Source organism: Ictalurus furcatus, chromosome 23, assembly GCF_023375685.1.
Source record: "Ictalurus furcatus strain D&B chromosome 23, Billie_1.0, whole genome shotgun sequence".
Classification (NCBI taxonomy): Eukaryota; Metazoa; Chordata; class Actinopteri; order Siluriformes; family Ictaluridae; genus Ictalurus; species Ictalurus furcatus.
Genome location: NC_071277.1, coordinates 483,014 through 505,924, shown reverse-complemented (window position 1 = coordinate 505,924; position 22,911 = coordinate 483,014). Strand labels below are relative to the sequence as shown.

At 38.2% G+C, this 22,911-nt stretch overlaps 1 protein-coding gene across 1 annotated transcript; it reads right to left on the bottom strand.

Annotated features, from left to right (window-relative positions):
• Positions 1–176: 176 nt before the first annotated feature.
• Positions 177–19,715, bottom strand: pxdc1b (PX domain containing 1b). Its single transcript, XM_053612147.1, has 5 exons — positions 18,793–19,715; positions 9,734–9,825; positions 9,324–9,441; positions 7,970–8,081; positions 177–5,796 (listed from the first exon to the last, which is right to left on the bottom strand). Exons 1-5 carry the CDS (start codon positions 19,046–19,048, stop codon positions 5,670–5,672), a joined length of 705 nt encoding a protein of 234 aa, XP_053468122.1. The 5' UTR covers positions 19,049–19,715; the 3' UTR covers positions 177–5,669.
• Positions 19,716–22,911: the final 3,196 nt, after the last annotated feature.

Sequence of the window (22,911 nt, the reverse complement as noted above, 5' to 3'; positions counted from 1 at the left end):
CTGGCAAAGGAGAAAAGCATAGAGCTCACTCTGGTTATAAGTCTTGAAACAGCACCCACGAGTCACATTGGAATGTTAGGCTCCTCTCTAGAAAAGGTTAGTCTATACCTGAGCTGCTGAATAATAATAATATGAATAATAAATATAGAGCTCATTCATTACACAAGATCCAGTACTGATTGGCTCTCCCACATCCCTTTAATATTTCAGTTCATTTCCATTTATCTGGTGCTTCCATTTTGACACAAACTGCAAATATTGAATATCCAGATCATGCATGTAAACAGTCGTGTCAGGCTTATACTTGCATACAGAAAAAAGAAAGAAAAAAAAACAAAGGCAGGAAAATAGTTTCTAGAAGTTGACTTGTGAACATGCAGAATATGAGGTTGTTCCTGCTAGGGTCCAAAAAAATACCTAAGCACATAAACCAAGAAAACAAATATAAGAGGTTTCTTTCTATGTGAAAAAAAATTAGAAAAAATAAGAAGCAAGAATAGCCAAAACATGTTGCAAACCCATGGCAGTAAGTGTGAGTCTGGTGAAATATTTTCCCATGTAATCTGCATCCTGTGACAATCAAAACTAATAATTCTGTGACATGAAAGAACACTGTAAGGAAAACTCCACCCTGAAAAACATTAAATATGTTTAGAAATATATATAGAATATATATAGAAATATTTGTATATATAGATATATAATTATATAGAAATATTTGTGATGTGATTAGCAATTCTGCTGTTAATTTGTTGGTTGAGGCTTTATTTTTGTTATTCCTGTGAGAGGATAGTAGTTGTGTGTTCTGCTGATGTCATGGGGGCCTCAATGCACAGTTCTAGCACAGTTACAGTGGCATAAAGAAACATTTTCAACAATCTCAAACATAAGTGATAACGATCAGGGTTTGTTGCTAACTCTTAAAACAAGAGCTTATTTTCTCAATGACTATTTCCAAGCAATGCTCCATGTCATATTAATGAGGATTCCAATGTACAAGAAGTGGAGACAGAAAATGATGGACTCAAAGTTCCAGAATGCATTGAAGCTATATGACAATGAGATTTCTAACTAGCTCGGCTTTGGAAACTGATATGTTTGAGCAGAGTGTACAGGTGAACAAGTGAAAGAATTTTCAAGCTAATGGCTAAATGCATGCCCTTTTTCTATTATTCCATTTCAGGTTCACTATGTACAGTTCATAAGTTCACATACGCATTGAAGAATCTGCAAAATGTTAATAATTTTTTTTTTTTTAAAAAAGAGGGATCATAAGAAATTGCATTTTGTTTTTTTCAGTACTGCGCGGAATAAGTTATTTCACATAACAAATGTTTGCATGTAGTCCACAAGACACAATAATAACTGAATTTACACAAATGTACCAGTTCAAAAGTTTATATATGCTTGATTCTTAACGCTGTGCATTGTTACCTGGATGACCAACGACTGTTTTTAGTTTTTGTGATAGTTGTTAACGCATCCTTTATTTCTCCTGAGCAGTTAAACTTCCCACTGTTCGTAAGAAAAATCCTCCAGGTCCTGCACATTCTTTACTTTTCCAGCATCTTCTGCATATTTGAGCCCTTTCCAATAGCGGCTATATGATGTTGAGATCCGTCTTTTCACACTGAGCACAACTGAAGGCCTCACACACAACTATTACAAAAATGAAAAAGAAAAAAAAAGATCTTTAAACAAAATTAGTTATACAGATCATCCTGTTCAAATGTTTACATCCCCTTAGCTCTTAATGTTGTGTGTTGCCTTCTTGAGCATCAGTGAATGTTTCACCTTTTGTAATAGTTGTGTACGAGTCCCTCAGCTGTGCACAGTATGAAAAGATGGATCTCAACATCATGTAGCCGCTATTGGAAAAGGGTCAAATATGCTTGAAAACCAAATATGCAGGACCTATATATATGTCTATGTTGCAGGTTGTGCCCTGTGATGGATTGGTACCCTGTCCAGGGTGTACCCTGCCTTGTGCCCGATGCTCCCTGGGATAGGCTCCAGGTTCCCCGTGACCCTGTAGGATAAGTGGTATAGAAAATGGACGGATGGATGGATGGATGGATGTTGCAGGTTACAGTCTCCTTCGTGGCATTTAATATAAAAAGCTCCCCTGCCTTCGAGGACTTGGGTCACGCACATTTTTGCCACTGTCACTTGACGATTACACCTCCATCTGATGGTGACAACATGACATAATGAGGTCATGTTGAACATGAAAGGTAAAGTTTACATAAACGGTAAACTGAAGATTTTTTCTTTTCGGTATTCTGCTAAAGCTAGCGGCATCGCATTACGTGCGTTTGACGTCATGTGCCATCGAAAGGGAAACAAGCTATACTCCCGGTTAGTAAAAAACTGCTAGTGTTCCATTTGAGATGATACTACCCTTCTACAATTCATACACTAGATCAGGGGTTCCCAAACTTTTCCAGGGAAAGGCCCCCCAAATGGCATTAACATTTGACCGAGGCCCCCCTTTAGCAATATGTCTTTAAAACACATTAAAAATACAGACTTCTGAATATATCCCCCTTTTTTTATTAATAATTAAATCTTACATCTTTACATTACAATAGGAATTGATTGTGTGTGTGTGGGGGGGGGGGGTGTCTGAGAGTGAGAAAGAGAAAACACACTAGTGGGAGGGATGGGCTTGGTGGCTCTGAGCAAATTGTTGAGGCCCCCCGGGTGCCCCCTGGCGGCCCCCAAGGGGGCCACAGCCCCCACTTTGAAAACCACTGCACTAGATGGTAGAGTGCATAGTGTAAGTGCATAGTAGGTCATTTGGGACACAAGTTTTTTCGGAACACAATGAGTAATGCAATGAGTAAATGTGCCCCATGCCATTCTCAGACCGAGTAATCGATAATGAAATTCGTTGACAATGATTTTCATAATCGATTATTATTGATTAGTTGTTGCAGCTCTACAACACACAGCATTAAGAATCAAGCACATGTACTGTATGTATTAAACTTTTGAACTGGTTCATTTGTGTAAATTCTGTTATAAATAGTTTATTAAACAAACAACAAAACAAAGACGCTAAGACAACTTGGCATAATACTGTGGCAAAACTAAACAAACTAACAAGATCAAGAAACATGGTAACATGGAACACGGACGTCTAAGACAAACGAAAGACAGAGAAACAGTGCAGACAATGGCTATATATACACAAGTGTGCTCATTAACAAACGTGAATCAGGTGCAGGTGGTCATGTGACATGTAGTGCAGTGCAGTGGCTGATGGGAACTGAAGTCCAGCGTTTCCTTGATATATGACATTATTGTGTCTTGTGGACTATATGTAAACATCTGTTATGTGAAATAGCTTATTCAGGGCAGTACTAAATAAAAAACAACATGCAATTTTTATGATCCTTCTTTTTTATTATTATTAACATTTTGCAGATTCTGCAGGGTGTATTTAAATATATTACCTCAACTGTAGGATTTGAGATCGCTACCCTAAGTACTGAGCAGTCTCAACTGATTTCAGCAATCATAAGTTCTGTAACCTTGAAATGCCTCAATTTCCCTGTGATACTGAGGAACGTTAGTCTCATTAGCTATATACAGTATAAGTAATAAGTCAGACAGGTAAATTCTACCTTGTGGTTGGCTCATAAATGAAACTGTGCTTCCACAAATGAAAAGTCACCATCATTCTTGTCTTGTCTTATCTACTCATGCAATTCCTGATACTCACTATTTGTCCTAGAACAGGGCTCCTGTATTTGACTTCATGATTAAAAACCATGACTGTCATAACCACAGATTCCTCCAGGAACTCCAAATCCCAGGATCCTCTACCAACATTTATACCCACTGAGGTTGTCACCTGTAGCTCATATACAATGCTGTGAAAAAGTATTTGCCCCTTACTGATTTCTTCTGTATTTGTGTCTCATAAGAAATAGTTTTTCTGATAGTGGAGTCATGAACAGTGACCTTTACTGATGCAAAGAGGCCTGTAGTTCTTTTACTGTTATCCTTGGCTCTTCCTGGATGAATCGTTACTGTGCCCTTGGAGGAATTTTGGAAGGTCGGACACTTCTGTGAAGGTCCACTACTGTGCTGAGTTTTTCCATTTGGAAATAAAGTCTCTCACTGTGGTTCTTTGGAGTCCCAGAGCCTTTGAAATAGCTTTGTAACCCTTCCCAGACTGATGTCTTTCAATCACCTTGTTCCTCATCATTTCTAAAAATTTCTTTCAACTTTGGCGTAGTGTGCTACTGGGTAAGACCTTTTAACCAACTTCATGCTGTTGAAAAATATCTATTTAAGTGTTGATTTGACTGAACAGGTTTTGCACTAATCAGGCCTGGTTACATCTAATCCACCTGAACCCCATTATGATTGCAGTTTAATAGATTTGGGGAACTATGGGGTCAAATACATTTTCACACAGGCCCAGTTGGTACTGGATAATTTTTTTGATTCAATAAATAACATTATAATTTAAAAAGTGTATTTTGTGTTTACTCAGGTTGCCTGTTTTTATCCTAGATTTTGTTTTAATTTCTGAAACAATTTATTATGAGATATACACAAAAACAGAAGAAATCAGAATACACTGTACTTTGTTTAGCTTCTATAAAGCCCTCGGTTTCATCTTTGCTAAGTCCAATTTGTTCCTTTGCCGGTATTACTAAGCCCTATTTGTTAGCTCTCTATATCCCTATTTTCTGTGTATGTCCCTTCCTTTCTTTTTTCCCACCTCTCGTGTTTTTGGATTTGAGACTGTGTTTGCCTCTGAGTTTTTGTTTTTTGATCACAGATTTTGCCTGGGTTTTTGGGAGGCTTGTTTTTGACTTGTTTTTGCTGTTTTGGATTGTTCACCTGGTGTATTTTTTGTATTAAAGCCCTGAAATTGATCTCTGCTCCTCTCACTGTCTGTGCTACCTGTCCAAATGTATAGCCCCATTGAACAAGACTGAGAATTAGGAAATTGATTTTGACTGCCCTTGCATGCTATGACAGTCAAGATGTTTCACATGTTACCTTCATTATCTTATCTACATTGCCACTGTGCCAATAACTTAACTCTTTATACTATCAGGTGACGTCAGAGTGTCCAGGTTTAGTCACTCTCATAACTACATTACTACATTACATAACAACTAAGTTTCCTAGTATTTACACTGTTTTTTATTAATTTTTTTTATTATTATTTTTTTTTACTTAATCTCATATTGGCAGATCATAGAATTGTATCATGGTTGATACAGAATTCTTCTGAATAAACTTTCTGTACATTTTCACAAAGCCACAGCTACTATGTTTGAGATTTTTCGAGATGTACTCAATCATTTGCTTATAATGTTAGCACAGCTCTGCAGTAAGTAATCACAGTGATTTCACTTGCTTGAAATGCTTTCTTTAAATTGGACTGAATTTCTAAACCACATGTGTGAGAACAGCATCATAGGCACAGGTCAGCCTAGTAACAGTCACAGTTATGTACTGACTACCTACTGGATTGTCTATATCCACACCCCCATCTCTATAAGCCATCTATAAACACTGCTAGCAAGCAGCCTGGACTATTAGCAGCCACGAGGCATCCAGCAACAGTACTGTTGGAGTACAACAGCACTGTTGGAGTGGAGATTTAAGCATCAGCATCTGCGCACACAAAAAATGTTTCTTCACTCCAAGATGTCTGTCTCAAAGGGTACTAGGTGGTAGTAGGACAGGTTGGTGACATAGGCTTCTGTGTCATCATCACTGAGGTCCTGTTCCACAGACTGAAACTCTTTCCCATTCTCGTCATACCTGCATGGATAGAAATATTACAATCAAAATTAAGGTAGCGAAGTGCTGGCAATTTATGGATGTATAAAATTATGTACTGCATGATACATTTAGATATATTTATATGTTGCTCATTTTTAGCTAATAAAAGTAAAGCTATTCCCTTCAGAATAGCAACCACTGAATTCAATTATGAGCAACCAGTATAAATAAAGCAGTAAACACTGCACTTGATAGTACCAACAATGCCAGACCAACACCTGTTCATCATCACTGTGCACTTTCAACTCCCAAAGCCAGACATTGTAACCCAGCCTTCAATATAATGAGCTACCCTTATGAAAAAAAAATTGCATAAGGTAAATGTGTATTACACATTTATCCATGTTCTATACTCATTTAACCGGGCTTATGCTAATGTATACTTGGAGAACAGTACATGTTGAAGAATATTTCTAAGTAGAGTGCCTGTCACGATTTCCCCTCGCGCAGCACACTCTGAAGCCTGAAGCGCGAGGTGCACTTCCAGGTTTGCATTTGACATTGTTTACTTGATACACGTGTATCTGTTATTGGTTTTGTCCTGTCTCCACTCCTGTTATATTATTGGATCTCTCCCTCACGTGTCCTTGTTAATCACAGCTGTTTTGTGTTACACCCCTGATTATGTTCGTTATTTAAACCCCTTGTGTGTCGTTGTTCAGACGCAAAGTATTGAGTGCTTTTCATCGTGCCAAGCCTTTGTTCTGTGCTCTCGTTTCCGTTTTTCTGATCCTGTCTTTAGTTTCTCGTTCTGCCTTCTGTCCGTTTGCTGATCACCTGACCCTTGCCTGTCTTTGTTTATGGATTTTGCCGTGCCCTTTGAATTACCGATTCTTAATAAAACTCTGAACTGCATTTGAATCTGCCGCAAGACTCAGTTCATTACAGTACCGTGCTTTCTTCTATTTTATCAGTACGTTTGTCACACTTAATGGTTTTAGCACTTCAAACTACATTTTTTATAAAACATGGACAACCTGAGTAAACACAAAATACAGTTTTTGAATCATCATTTAATTTATGAAGAAAATAAGTTATCCACCACAAATCAATACAAGTTACATCATCAATAAAGATTAGTGAGCCCATTCCAGAAGCAGCCATGCAAGCCTAAGCCATGATACTACCTTCACCATGCTTGACTGATGAGCTTCTATGTTTTGGATCATGAGCAGATCAATTCTTTCTTTTGATATGGCTTCTATATTTCTGCACTTGAAGTCATCTTCAAAGGGTGGATTGTGATACCTTCACCCCTGCCCAGTGAAGGTTGTTAGTGACGTCACTAACTGTTGTTATTGGGTTTTTCTTCGTAGCTCTCACAATGTTTCTGTCATCAACTGCTTTTGTTTTCCTTGGCCGACCTGTTAACCTCAGTTGACCTCAGCATCAAAATGGCTTCATTTTCTCCCATAGACAGCTTTCTGGCCTTCATGTTGGTTTATCCATTTTAACAACAAATGCAGTCTTCACAGACAAGACATAGGGCTCAAACCCTGAGCAGACATTCAGAGCTATTAATTCTTTAAACAATCAATTCAACAGGGCACATCTGGGCAGTAAGACACACCTATCAGTCATATATACCAATATTTTTGATCACATGAAAAAGTGGCTGGGTTCAAACAAAATGTGCAGTACTCTTTACATTTGTTCACCTAAAAATTGGGTGGTCAGCCTCCAAAGGTGCCATGTTTTAAGTTGTTTAACATGAATAGATGTAAATATGAGGAAATGAAAGCTGATTTTCTGATTTGTTGTCTCATATTCAGATTTTGATCTCAAACCCAAATGTCTTCTATGTATAGACGAAACAACAGAATTGGCCTTGCTGTTCCAATACTTTCAGTGGGGACTGTACATTCCAATAATCAAGTGCAATATACGCAATATGCCATATTTGTATATATTTTACAGTGTACTTATTTTTACTGATTCTTAATTCACTATTTTGTCCTTTGTTGCTCTCTGAGAGTTGCCACATTAAATGTAGATGTATTGTATGCAATGACCTTACTCTTTCACATGTGACATACTAGACAAGGCAAAACTTGATTCATACATAAATATCTGGCTCAAATCTAAACTAGATTAACTAAATGTGAGTTTAACTTTGGGTATTGTGATTTAGGAAGGAGAATGGGACACTTGCAGATACTGGGCTGAGTCTGTAGAGGATGGTCTGTCCTTATCCTGAGGAAGATTCTCATCAAATACAATGGTCTCTGTGTTTGCCAGGCAGAACCCATTTGACCTCATAATCTCTGAGAAAAAAAAAAAAAACATGAAAACATATGTAATGAGCATAAAGAAATAAATCAGTGCATCTTGCACAAATAAACATTTTCAAAGTTATTATCTAAGTGTTTTCAGTTGATAATGGAAGTGCCTCAGAGCTGATGTGTAGTCTAGAGGGAACATTTTATGTTATGGTTGTTATGGCTGTAAACTTTTAAGGTTCGAAATCATAATACTGCTCTGATGGCTAGGTTTTTAAATAACACACATACAGTGCTGTGAAAAAGTATTTCTTCTATTTGTGTATATCTCATACTAAATTGTTTCAGAAATTAAAATAAAATCTAAGATAAAACAAAGGCAACCTCAGTAAACACAAAAGACAGTTTTTAAATGATAATTTAATTTTTTGAAGCAAAAGAGTTATCCAATACCAACTGGGCCTGTGTGAAAATGTATTTGCCCCTGTAGTTACTAATTCCCCAAATCTATGAAACTGCCTTCAGAATGGGGTTCAGCTGGACTAGACGCAACCAGGCCTGATTACTGCCAGCCCTGTTCAATCAAATCAACACTTAAATAAATCTTTTTTCAACATGATAAAGTTGGTTAAAATGTCTTACCCAGTAACACATTATGACAAAATAGAAAGATATTCCAGGAATGATGAGGAAGAAGGTGTTTGAAATACATCAGTCTGGGAAGGGTTGTAAAGCTGTTTCAAAGGCTCTGGGACTACAAAGAACCACAGTGAGAGCCGTGATCTCCAAATGGAAAAACACTGGGCAAAAATGGCATCCATGGAAGAGTAGCAAGGTGAAACCCTCTGAATTTTGAGTCAAAAGTGGAACTGTTTGTAAGACAGGGGTCCCGTTACATCTGGGTGTAAACCAAACACAAATTCCACAAAAAGAACATCATACCTATGGTCAAGCATGGTGGTGGAAGTGTGATGGTGTGGGGGATGCTTTGTTGCTTCAGGGCAACTTGCAATAATTGAGGGAAACGAGGATTCTGAGTTTAAGATTTTAAGTTTAAGTGGGCAATTAGTTTTTCCCATGGGTGATGAGTGTTGGATCACCTTATTTATTTTATTTTGCTTCAATAAAAATAAATAAATAAAAACTGTATTGAGTGTTAACTCAGGTTGTCGTTGTTTTATGTTGTATTTCACTTGAAGATCTAAAACTATTTAGAAGAAATCAGGATGGAAGCAAATACTTTTTCATAGCACTGCATTAAGCTAACATCTGAACAGTCTTCTATACCTGATATCTTGATGGGGCTGTGGAAGCATGGCTGTATCTTGTGGATTTTGTCATTCCTCAGCACTTGATCTAGTGGCGAACGTTCAAAGAATGTTAAGACGACCTCTGACCTGGAAAACTGACAGAAGCACAGAAGCATTAGCAATGCTTATAGGCATTCTTACCCTGCATACATGTTAACCATAATAGATCATTTCCTGCCTGTGACAAGTAATACTTGAGACAGATGTAGGTGTCTCTAAATAATAAGTAATAATTAGTGAATTCAGAGTATATCTTCTAGTATTTATTAGATGTTTTTTTTCAGGGCATTGGTGCTTGTTAATTGACGTTACTATTTCATCTGTTGTTTTTGCTCCTGTATGGTGTTATACCCTATAGTCCTGATATCAGAGATAAGTGGTTCTTACCTTCCAAGGCATATTGATGGCATTCTTCAGAAGCCTCTCCACTTCATTCAGCCTGACCTCGGTGTCCTTCGCATCTTTAATCTTCATGAGACCTGGAGACATGAACACACAAAACGCATCATCACTGTGTTTTCTAAACATGATGGAAATTATTTTTCATTCATTTTCAATAAGCACTTAGTCCTATGAATACCCCCTGCATGTGTCACAGAGCACGATGCACACACATTCACAGAGAGAGGCGATTTCAAAGAATCCAGTTCACTTACTGACATGTTTTTGGGAGGTGTGAGGAAACCAGTGAACCCAGAGAAAACCCGTGCAAACACAGGAAGAACATGCAAAACTAAATATAAACAATAACCTTAGATCAGGATCAAACCATGGACCCTAGAGCACCACTGTGTTACCCACAATGGAAATATGGACAAAGTAAACCACACTTGTCACAGCTTCATCCTTTGTTGGCTCAAACCTAGCTAGTCCACACTAACAATTCTAGTGAAGCCTTAAACTAAGGGACAGTTTCTGATTTCCAGTCTTAGAATGATGCTCTTGGGAATAATCATTCCATGAATAATGGTGCCTTGTACAGAGTCATTAGACTCCATCAGAGACACGGAGTATCTAAATAACGCAATCTCTTTATCAGGCTTAAACATAAAACCATACATGTCAGAAAACCACTTATATATGTCATATCAAAAATCATAAAGTTTAGGGCATGTCCAAAAGAGATGGGTAAGAGAGCCCTCTGCAGATTTATACCGGTCACATGTAGAAGAAATGGTGGGGAAAATTCTGTGAAATTTAGTTTATTTTGAATAATGCAATCTATACATCACCTTCAGGACATGAACTGAAGAGGAGAGTCTACCAGCGTGGACCTCGAATTTTTAAGGCTCTCAAAAGATTCTGTATGGATGAATGGTCTCATATCCCTTGACATGTATTCTCCTCATCAGGCATTATAAAAGAAGACTCAGAGCTGATATCTTGGCAAAGGGAGGTAGCACAAAGTATTGATTAAAAGGGTTCCAATAATTGTTGCACACCTATATTTAACAAATATTTTTTATATCAATGAGAGCAGAGTATTTTTGTGAATTTTTTTAACCAAAGTTCAAAAGGTTAAACAATCAAGACAATTTTTCACAGCCTTCTTTTTTCAGCTCATATTTACCAAGGGTGGAGGGCGCTGTATAACCAAAATTTGTGTGCCATGACACAAAGATGGCTGCCACAGTTAAACCAAGTAAAATAAAATAAAATAAAACTGGTGGGTTTGCAATGCCAATTCATAGACGTAATCACTAAAAATAAATTAGGAAAATTAAAAACGGTCGAGCAACCTGAACTGGACAACTTGAGATGGAATGACCCAGAATGACTGACTAGGCCTCAATAAAAGCCGAGGCAAATTAGAGATGTACAAATTTTCAAAACTGACTAACTGGCCTCAAGGAAGCCCTGTATAGACTCTGTAACAGCTTAGCATAGGTTTGTGGCAGTGCCAAACTAAACTGATAAAGAATCTAAATCTATGATTTAATCCTGTTTGCTCCGCTCTCTGTGTGTTATGATGTAGCTGAAGCTGTTAATGACATGACCATAAGAAAGTGTTCATGTTTGAAAAGTCAAATCCACATTTGAAGTGTTCAAGAACCTTGTTTCAGTCTGAATATAGAGAATACATGAAGAGGGTTCTTTTCTACATGAACTGTTAATTTTTAACAGCATCTGTCGCAGCATCCGACACGACAAGTCACGTTAATACACTTACGAGTTTGCTTAAAGCGCTTAATATAAAACATTCTCATGTTTTGGACAACTTGGATCGTGCACTTTTCCCGCAGCATTAGCTCACGCTCTGACCTCCACTGTTTTTAAGATGTGTTTTATTCATAGCAATGTGTTTTTCACCATCGTGAAGTGACGTCACTGATCGGGTTATCCACAGTGACGTCACGGACCCAACTCATCCTTAACGAAATTCCTCGATTATTTTAATTATCGAAGGATGGCAAAGGCAACATAGGTTCAAATCTTAATGGGAGTATGTTCATCATACAATTTTAAAACAATAACTCACAAAATATCATTAGTCCCAAACTCATTGTTCCCAAAGTGGAAAAACTGAGAAGATTTTCACAGGAAATGAGACAGACAGAAAAAAAAAATTATAAGTCTGTGGTACAGTCTATTCATATCAGCCTCACTCACTCAGACGATACTTCATACTTCCGATGAAGATTACAACAGTGATAATGACCACAGTGCTGATGTCTGACTCAGTAACACCACTCAAGTGACCAAACTGCAGCCTTCTCACCACTAAGCGCTACGTGTGTGTCACAGCAACTGGGCTCTGCTCATATGGAACAACTATTCATTAGTGCTGACCCAAGCTGATGACATCAGACCCCAGTGACAAAGAAGGATTAGCTTCTATTATCACTGCTGGTTCTTAGGGACTTTTACACTCTTGGCTATGTTGTGCAATTCAAGACTGTCCTCATAAGCAACATGTTTTTTTGTACAAAGGTTATACAAAGGACATTACCCAGGTATTTTCCTGGTCTCACGACTGAGAAGACACATAACCTGATTCAGATAAAGATAATAAATAAAGAACATTACTACGCGTACCTAGATTATTCTGATAGATTTATGTTGTTATTATGTATTCATGTTACCCAGAGATATTGTTGTGACTAGAGCTGCAACAACTAATCGATAAAACTGATAATAATGTGACTGATAATGTGACCTTTTACTTCGAGTGTGAAGGGGTGGCGCAGGAATATAAACAAGTTCTCAAACGAGATAGTGCCCTGCAAATGGGCCCCCTTTAGGGGGGTTACTGAGATGCATATTATTTTAAGATCAACATTTCTGATCAGATCTCAGGGGCCCTCTAAGCATGTGGAGCCCCAGGCAATTGTCTGCCTTGCCTGCCTTGTAGATCAGCCTCTGACTCTAGGGCTGTTAAATTAAAATCCGAACACCAAATATTCGTTGAATTTAAGCTAAAAATGCACATTCAAATGCAAAAACATTCAAATGCAAAAACTTTTTTTATTTTACGAATTTAAGATGTGTAGCAAACACTAGCACTGATTTTAATAAAAAAAATACTGTTGACAAAAAATGACACAGGAAATTAACAATGCACTAACTATGCACTAATGTTTTTTGACATGTTCTCGTCCTATGAGAAGATGCTGTCTCTTAATTATTCATGACAGCATGTGGTGCTTTCCTATAGATGTAGTAGATCGTAAGAGTTCGTGTGTTTTCTCGGGAGAGCTATGAGAATTGGAGAATGGTGGACTTCGGACTTGCTCATGAAAGCAGTTTGCGTCTACACCACGATGCGGTACTCAGTCCCGAGGACTTTTCCATCCCTTCAAATGAGGTACGTGTCTAATTTTAACCATGACAGTTTTACTTGCCTTTTGAGCGAATTAAACCACTTAAAGCTCCGCAGGCTGTCGTGTGCAAAACTATACAATGAGATTCCACGTCGAAGGGAAGAGCCTTTGCCTTTTTATTCGTGAAAAGCTCGAGCCTACTAGCTAGCTACCATTAAGACACTGCCTCCGAGCAGGCGCTGCCTCCAGCTCGAGGAAAACTTTCTGGTGAAAATTTCATGTGAATAACCTCATTGGAAATATATTTACTGAAAAAAATGTTGACACGTTCAATACTTATTTCTCCCACCGTATATATAGAGATGGAAAAAGACATTAGACAGTCCAACTGTTTTGTGTTTTTAGAGCTTCCTGAAAGGATGTTCTAGGGAAACGGTGATTTCCTGTATCCACTTCCTGTGGCATTTGCCTTTGATTGAATCACACATGCACCACATAGTACCAGAGCATTCAAGGTTCACAGTCCACTGACAGCTTCTTGCTGTCTGGATGATGTTACACACTGAGAGACAATCATGTCAGTCATTGGTTTATAAGAGAAATTCATTCACTGATTTTAAGTAACTGCTTTATCCTTGTCAACACATTATCCTGGGCACAATTCAGGAATAAACAGTGGATGGGACACCAGTCGATCACAGGGCACCTTGTTCACACACACATTTGCACACTCATTCACATCAATCCAGCTGTTTTTGGGAAGAGGGTGGAAACTGGAGAACCCGAAGGAAACCCATGCAGACACGCATGCACAGATCATAACTCAAGCTCTGGATCAAACCAGGGACCCTGGAGCTGTGAAGCAGCAGTGATACTTGCTGAAACACCTAGTTGTATAATGTGGGGGAAATTACTAATTTTTACTTTGTAATAATTTTGTTCTTGTTCATGTTCATCTGAGGATGACACCTAATAAGTCCATGTCATGTCACTGAGATCAGTACAGAATGTTTATCTGCTTACAGAGACACAAACATGTTCTTCTGTTCAGGGTTCATCTGTCCTAAAACAAAATCTGTTTGAACTGCCTCAAACTGCTTCTTATTGGTACACAGAATTATGTCATGCTCGGCGTGTCATATATATAGTAGTGGTTTAGTACAAGGGCTTCAGAGCGCTCTCATTATTTTCTATCCTGCTTTATTCTATCCTGTATTAACCATCTTTATGTAATAAACCTTTTTTACCTTCAGAGGACGAGTCTGCGAGTGTTGTCTAATTTCCACGACAATAATCAACAGGTTGCATACAACTTAATTACAGAGGAGCTGACCATGTTTACCCCTTCTGCATAATAAACAGACTACTATGAAAACACAAGCCACATTTGAAACATGAACATAAAGATGGACAGCAACCTACAGTCCTTCACAGACAGTCAGAGTTAATTCTGTTGTGAGTTTGTTATGAAGCTAGGCCACTAAGAAAATAATCTTATTGGTGTTAGCTTACTAGCAATTGCTGCTATAACCATGTTCAAAACATAATTGTAGCATAAATATAATAGAAATGGTTATTAAAAGAAAATACAAAAACATTACTAGAAATGAAAACAGATACGACTACCACTAGCTAACACTGATAGAATGCTGTAATGTTGTTGTGATGGCAATATCTCAGGCAGGTTAGATAGCTAGACCTCTTTAATTAAAAATAAAATCTGAGAAGGCACCAAGACTTCATATTAACACATTGTAGAACAGCACTGTTGAATCCGTGAATATGACTAGTCACAAGGTGCTCATTTCCTTTAACGTTAGCTCTGACAGTAGTGGTGGCTGTAATCGAGTGCTGGACGGATGACATATTTTTGTAGGCCAACCCAGAAGTTGGCATCTCCCTGGTTCCCTTGACAAAAATCTAATAGGATTTTTCCATTGGCTTTTAGATTATTGCTGAAAATTAACCTCTGTGACCAACAAATGTTTATGATTCTTGCACGTTTTGTTCAGCAAGATAATCTTCACAAATGAACACAGCTTTAGAATGAATTTTGAAGCCTAAATACAATCGGCAGAAGTAAAAAAGCTAAAGTTTTCCACCACTAAGCTTCTGACAACTCCTTCAATCTTTATTAACAAAACACTACAATTGGAAAATTTGGAAAGTTTGAGCTGGAATAGTTTGCAAGAGTGCGAGTATAAACACAACGAGGCTGTAGTAGATGAGTTTTCCTGTTTGTCGTGACGATGTTTAATGTCCCTGACAACCTCTGTAGTCCCATTTAGCCACCCGTTAGCAGCTGTCTTTTTCAAGACATGTAAAAGCTTTAAAAAATCATGACTGGGTGCATTTCTGCTTTCCATTTTCTCAGTAAAGTGACAGGCTTTTTTTTGTCATATTAATTTCAAGAGAGAGAAAAATTAGACTAATGAGAGAAAAATAGTCTAATGAGAGATCAACTGTTTACAGCTGTTATAAATGAAAACAAGAAATAACTTGTCTTGTGAACGTTACATTAGTTACATTAAATGTAACTATATACAGTTAATAAGCATGACATGTCCTTCAATAATAAACCAGTTGCCATTTTTAGCAAACTGCTGTGCTATAAGAGGAACAAAATGCTGTTAATGGAAAATAATCCATGACATCATACGAACCTGTCATGTGGTAGCATTGCCAGCTGTTTTGTAATGCTTACTTACGGTCATATGAAAATGCATGTACACTCTCCTTCAATTCTATATTTATATTTATCAGGTCCAAATTATAATTGTAATTGTGTGCTCTTCACCAACTTAACAAACAAATAACCTCAAGTGACAAAAAAAAAAAAACACACAACAGATTTCAATATTTAGTAATTTTCCCCCAAAATGTAAACCATCATTCATAATACTTAGTCTTGTTGCAATTCTGAACTTTTGATCTCCAAAGTCTGTGGTCTGAAACTCTGTGGTTCCCAAACTGGGGTACGCGTACCCTTGGGGGTACATGAGGTAATGGAGGGGGTACATGAACAAAATGCTGAAATTTACAGTTCATTTAATTCTAGTTAGTTCTCTAGAACAACATTCAAACCGAGCATGTATTTCTCACAGGCAAACTATAACCTTGTGCCTCCTCTAGTGTACAAACCGCAAAATGGTAGTGTAAAAGTCAAATACATTACATCCATTCAAATTACCCCATCTTTTGTGGTCAAAAATGCATCCACTCAAGCGCCATGTATAAGTCCACATTTTACCACATGCCATTTATCGCTAGCACACAGCTAAGTAAAGAAGCAAAGCAATAGCTTGTAAGATTAAAATGGATAAGTGGTTACAAAGAACTCAGCCCGTAGCCACAGGTAGAACGTCTACTCCAACCAGCTCGGCTGATTAATAATCCTCTGACAGCAGTACCCCAAGTCCCTCTAACAGCGCATCAGTAGCAAGTGTGAGTGCAACCACTGCTACTAGCCTGGTTCACACCGATACTGACAGCGATGCATCCAAAGTTAAAACTCCACCTCACCTCAAGACCATCAAAGAGGCATAAATATGATGAGGAATATATTCCTTTGAGCTTTACATACATTGGCAGTGAAGAAAATCCCCAGCTACAGTGCATTATATGTATACAAAAAAATTACTCTCTCTGCAACTAACTACATGAAAGCAACATTTTTGCATTTTGAAACAAAGCAGGCTACTTTGCAAAATAAACCTCGAGTTTTCGAAAGATAAGTAAGGCAACTCAGAAGTAGTAAGGCCCTTATAACGGCGTGAGAAAAACGTAATAAAGAAGGGACTGGAAGGATTATACATGGTGAGTTACAGAGGGCTAAGACAGATTCGTCCAGACCCATACTATTGTGAAGAACTTATTTCTTCCTGCTACGACGGATATTGCTGGTATAATGCTTGAGGAAAAGGCCAAAGAAACAACACAGAGAATGTCATCATTACATTACATAACACTGTTTCCTGTCGCATTGCTGATATGAAGATGATGTTTTAAAACTACTATTGCTTCGCATAAAAGCCAGCGAATTCTATACTTTACAAATTGATGAATCAACTGATTCAGCTGGCTTAGCTCAACTGCTTGTATATGTCCGGTACATTCATGAAGGTTCAATTATGGAAGATATACTTTTCTGCAGACTGTTGGAAGTCAGGGCAACTGGGGAAGAGATTTAGCTTTGTAAAACAGTTGAACTTGGGGAAGTCCTAGCTTTGTAACATCACATGGACTTTTGTGTGGGCAAAAATGTGGACAATTGCATGGACAAAATGGACAAAATGTGTGAGCATCTGTACTGATGGAGCAAAAGCCATGACAGGGAAGCATAATGGTGTGTTAACACGCAAACGAATATTTGTTCCCTGTGCGGCTTGTGTACACGGCAGAATCCACATAGAGAGGTGCTAGCCACCAAGGGAATGCCTGACCGTCTGAAGGAAGTTTTAGACAATGCTGTGAAAATGTATACTTTGTTAAAGCAAGGCCCTTGAATTCTCTTTTTTTTTTACATTGTGCATTGAAATGGGCAGTGACCATGTCACACTGTTACTCCATACTTATGTGCTTTGGTTGTCTATGGAAAAGGTACTGACGCGACTGTTTGCATTAAGGGACAAACTTAATGGGTTTTTATCAACCATCTTTTGAATTGTGTCACCGCTTGCACGATGAAGAGTGACTCACAATACTGGCCTATCTGGATGATTTTTTTTACCCGTCTGAATAAGCTGAACCTCGGATTGCAAGGAATTTCCACAGCCATATTCAATGTGCAGGACAAAATTAAGGCCATTATTAGGAAGTTGACTCTCTGGTCTAACTGCATGAATGAGAAAAACAGAGGACTTTTATTCACTGCATGATTTTTTTTGTTAGCAAATGAGCTCAGCTTTGTGTGACATAATGAAACACCTTTTTTATATATTACTTTAAAACTTTTTTAAAGCACCAAGCCATTATACTACAAAAGTAGTAGTTATTAATTAGTAGTTTAAAGCACCAAATAGTTGTACTACACCACTGGACAGTCTGTGAATTATTAAGCAGATCACTTGAATCTTGGTCAACAAAAGGATAAACATGTCTGACACATCATTGATTTTCAAATAAATTTTGATTAAAAAAAAAATGTAAACAAGTTTTTTTTTTAAATTTCCTGGTGGAGCACCAGCATAAGAGATAATCAGTCAACAAACTGGTCTTTTACATTTACTCATGGACAAGCCAGCCAAGACAATGTGAAGTGTATACATGTGTAGTATACATACACTGCTTTTTACAGTTTACCAAGCGCTCATCAGCCAGTACGTTTATATGGACAACAATAACCTGATATTAACCCAATTAAGACAATACTCTGATTAAGAAACTGCCATGTAAACAGTGATTTCTGACTACATCAATCCAATTAAAGTCATACTCAAAATAAACACAAATCGAATTAAGACGTGTGGAGGATTCCTATTTTAGCCGCATTATCGACGTGTATTACAGACATGTACACACCTTAATCACACTATTAATGTCGTGTGGGAGTTTTCACCGCATTTTGCGACAGGACACGTACACACACGGCAGCACTCAACCGTTTGACGGCAAGCAAGAGAGCACGGGGGGGGGGGGTCCAACTACGGTCATTATATAGTAACTGCACATAAAGTTTATACCGACCTTCTATTAAAGGTGACTTTGACAAATCTCGCCTGTCTTCCGGGAAACATTCCAAAAGTCTTTTAAAAAGTCGTCCAAAATCCGCATAACTTCGGTGGAGGTACAAGACGTTTCTATCTGACCACTCGGTCCGTATGTCGAAGAACTCCTCTTCCTCGCCCCGTGGGTTTATGATCAGCTTGCGAATGCCGTTCACCCAGCAGTCTTTCACGAACATGTTGACCAGGGAGGTTCCTTCAAACACCGCCGATGCCATTCCATGTAGTCCGCAACTCTCTAAAAAGCACGTATTTTGAAGCTACAAGACCAAATATGGTCGTCTCAAATGACGTAAAGCTCGAAGTAATGAGGTCCTGACCGTCTGAATGATGAGACGAGACTGATGACAGTTGAGAGCGAGACTCCAGAAGCAGATCGAAACGTGGCAGGACGATTAGACATACAGGCCTCATACTCACAAGATACTTTTAAAAAAAAAAAAAAAAAAAAAAAAAGTGTGCCTCTGACACAAGTAAACGAATGAAAGACTTTAACCAATCAGTACTTAAAAGAAAAGTTACCAACTCTTTCAAGTGTATCAGTCATGTGTGGAGGTAGACCGTTATACATTTCGGCCGCGTCCCAATACGCCGACCTTTCTCTTGTCAGTGCACTATGAGAGCCCAGACCACCGCAGAAGGATGTGCCATACGCTGCGATCCCGCCTGCTCTGAGTGTAAGTGGAGCAATAGACAGTGTTTGGATGATATAGGAACAGATTTAGTTGACGCTGCTCTCGTTTTCTCCCCTCCTTCTTTTCCTCCCTTCCCGTTTAGCGCTATGTGAGGAATGTGAAAGGCCCCGAAGAGGAGGGCATAGTCAGTGCGTAATCTTAACAGAGACTCACTCACATCCGTTACAAAATTAGCCGATACGTTATGTAAACCCGTTTTAACTTTTAATTGTACTACTAACAAGTCATAATTCTTTTTTTACTAGTCATTCGAATGCAAGATATATCTTTAATTTAATTTTAACTAATCAGAATTATATATATATATATATATATATACACACATATACACACACACATACATACATACATACATACATATATTAGAGATGCACCGATGTATCGGCCGATAAAGGCTATTTTTCCCCGCTATCAGCCAATAGTTTAAAAACATCAGATGATCAGGGCAGATTATATCCTGTCAATCAAAAGATGGCGGGAAAAAACATGGATTTCGTGCTGTGTGTGAAGATGAGGTCTCTTGTGTGGAATGATGACAAAACTGCAGTTTGTAATCTCTGTAATCTCTGTAATCTCTGCACTGATAAAAAATATTACACCGGAAGTAAATTTTACGATGCAAAAGTTTCAGTGTCGAGTCACAAACCCCCAATGGTCGTATTTTCTGGTTCTAGTTAGGACTCTAGCAGTTGCATTCTGGACTAACTGGAGTTTGTTTATGCTCCTACTGGAACATCCAGACAGTATTATTTATGGGATATAAATCCATCCATCCATCCATCTTCTACCGCTTACTAGTTTTCAGGGTCACAGGGACCATGGAGCCTATGGGATATAAATGAAAGGTCCAAATGGACTTTCTCCACTACATTCTGAGCGTCTGACACATTCATTTCTCAACAAAGGCTTAGGAGCAGTTTACACAACAGTGTTTTGGGGCCTGAAAATTCAAACTTTTCAAAACTCAGTTTTCAAAGTGCAAATTTCTATTATTATTATTATATTTATTTATTGATTGATTTATCTATATATCTATTTATTTATTTATTTTTAGTATTTTAAATGAACAAGCCTTGTTAACAGATTTCTGACCTGGAGCACAAAAGGCTAAATATGGGATTGAAAATAGAAAAATCCATCTCCACGATTAAAAAATAAAAATAAGCCCAACAAACATGAGTTTTCACAATTCCTTATGACAATGAATCATTGTCAATTCGAGCTATCGAGATTCTAAGTAACTGGAGAAACTTTTCCACCTTTAGTGAATCATTGTGTAACGTACCCCTTCTCCTTTTCTGGATCATATTCTGGGAATATTTTTATATATTACAGGTCTAGAAGTTCTAAGTGATTTACACAATCGGCAATCTGGAAGATGTCCAAAATATTTACAATGCCAAGTTCTTGACTGCTCCACAATTTTTAAAACACTCACAGCAGTTATTGATACCAAAGTAATTATTATAATACAAACAGTCCCACAGTCTGTACAAATGATGTAATCACTCAAACCAGATTAATACATTCAATGAAAATGCAGAAATCTCAAAAAGTTCTGTTACCCAGCTCAATCTGAAGATCACACACACACACACACAGAACGTCTTTTTTTTTCCTCTTTCTTTCACACAGATGCAGGCCTGCCCGCGCAGATAAGAACACACTGAGACCTTCATTCACACTGGTCTCCAAAACTAATTTTCAGAGCTTATCAAACACATCTGTCTCCTTATTTTATGGCGTGCACACCTTATTCTAGTTATCATTCAGTCACATGCAAGAACAGTGATATCTTCCTAATGTAAGGCTCCCGCAGCGCTGCCCCTCACCTGAGTGGAATCTCGCTTGGCATGGACACCCTCAACTCATTTCCAGCACTCACTCACCGGGGAGAGTCCAACAACTGTACACCGCCATAGCTTTCAAACCCCATGACACCGTGATCCTTACCACAGGAGAACATCACTCAAAAATGAAGAAATCAGTCACGCTGACTCAACTGATTTGGAGCGTTCTGCTGCTTGGATCAATGTGGAGTTAATGATACCACGGGTCAGTGGCAATTGATACAGATCACGTCCACAGAGAGCCGTGGATGGATCAGAGTCACATGGCCAGCCTGCCAGAAACTCACTCAAGAAAAGAAGACAACGACCGTACAGCCCCCAAACTAGGATCAATCACTCAACAAAAAATTATAAAGTAAAAAATAAAATAATAAAAAATAAAACAAGAGTAAACTACACAGAAGAAAGAAAGAAAAAAAATCTTAAACCAACATTCAGCACATATAAAATTCTCAAACATCAATCAGCACATATAACCAACAAACAGCACATATAACATATAACAAATTTCACACTTCAACACGCCTCTTGCGTGACCTTGCATAGGATTTCCTGCACAACACTGTGTTCTCTCTCAGAACCTCAAATAATCACTTGTTCTCTTTTAGAGATCGCTACCTTGAATGCCTACATCATTTTCACAGCTCAGCACAGCACTCTGAATTCCACAGTGGCATCACAAATGCATGATGGCTCTTCCTCAGTAAGCTGTCAAAGGAGCTTGTTACCCCACACACGGTGAGTCAACTACAAGGCTTCCCACAACTGCAAACCCCGATCACTGAAGCGATGGGAAAGTGTGGAGTAACAAAAGCCATAACTCAGCCACAGGATAGAAGCAGAAAGGACCAACCAAAAAGAAAGAGGTGTCACATCTGCCCAAGTTCCAAAGACCGCAAAGTCAGTAATAGGTGTGGGAAATGCAGTATACCTGTGTGCAATATACCTGGCTGTGCACTGAACAGCCAGAAACAGGTTGTTTGTCCCAACTGTTCACAGTGAGGAACACACACACACACACACACACACACACACACACAAAATGGTTGTTGACATTTTTGTACTGCTTTTCTGTGCAATTCACCAGATTGTTAGAAACATTTTAAAAGAATGTGTTGGAAATGTTTTCAAGAAGTAAAGAAGTGAAAAAATAAATGGTCTACACTTATATAGTGCTTTTTTAACCTTAGTGGTTCCAAAGCGCTTTACACTGTGTCTCATTCACCCACTCACACACCCACTCACACACACACTCACACACTAATGGTAGCAGAGCTGCTACACCCCTTATGCTATACTGTCAGAAATACGAGGCTGAAAGAAGGAGTCTAATACAAAATCTAGCAAAAATAAAAATGCAATTATACTAGGAGATATTGTACAGAATAACTCAGGAAGTGTTATAGGTTTATTTTTCAGTATCTTAAAATAACTAATCTGTGGGAGAGGATATAAAAAGCGAGGGTGTATCGGTCATTTTGCTCCACACTCCATACCAGTCGGTGGCGGTAATACACCATTTCGCTGTTTGTCAAC

What these genes read in the sequence shown, in the direction of transcription:
- pxdc1b (XM_053612147.1), bottom strand. Translation starts at nt 19,048, where the DNA reads ATGGCATCGGCGGTGTTTGAAGGAACCTCCCTGGTCAACATGTTCGTG. An exon ending in CCATCAATATGCCTTGGAAG is followed by an intron (nt 9,442 to 9,733) that starts GTAAGAACCACT and finishes TGCTTCTGTCAG; the next exon opens with TTTTCCAGGTCAGAGGTCGT. An exon ending in CAGCCCCATCAAGATATCAG is followed by an intron (nt 8,082 to 9,323) that starts GTATAGAAGACT and finishes TTTTTTTCTCAG; the next exon opens with AGATTATGAGGTCAAATGGG.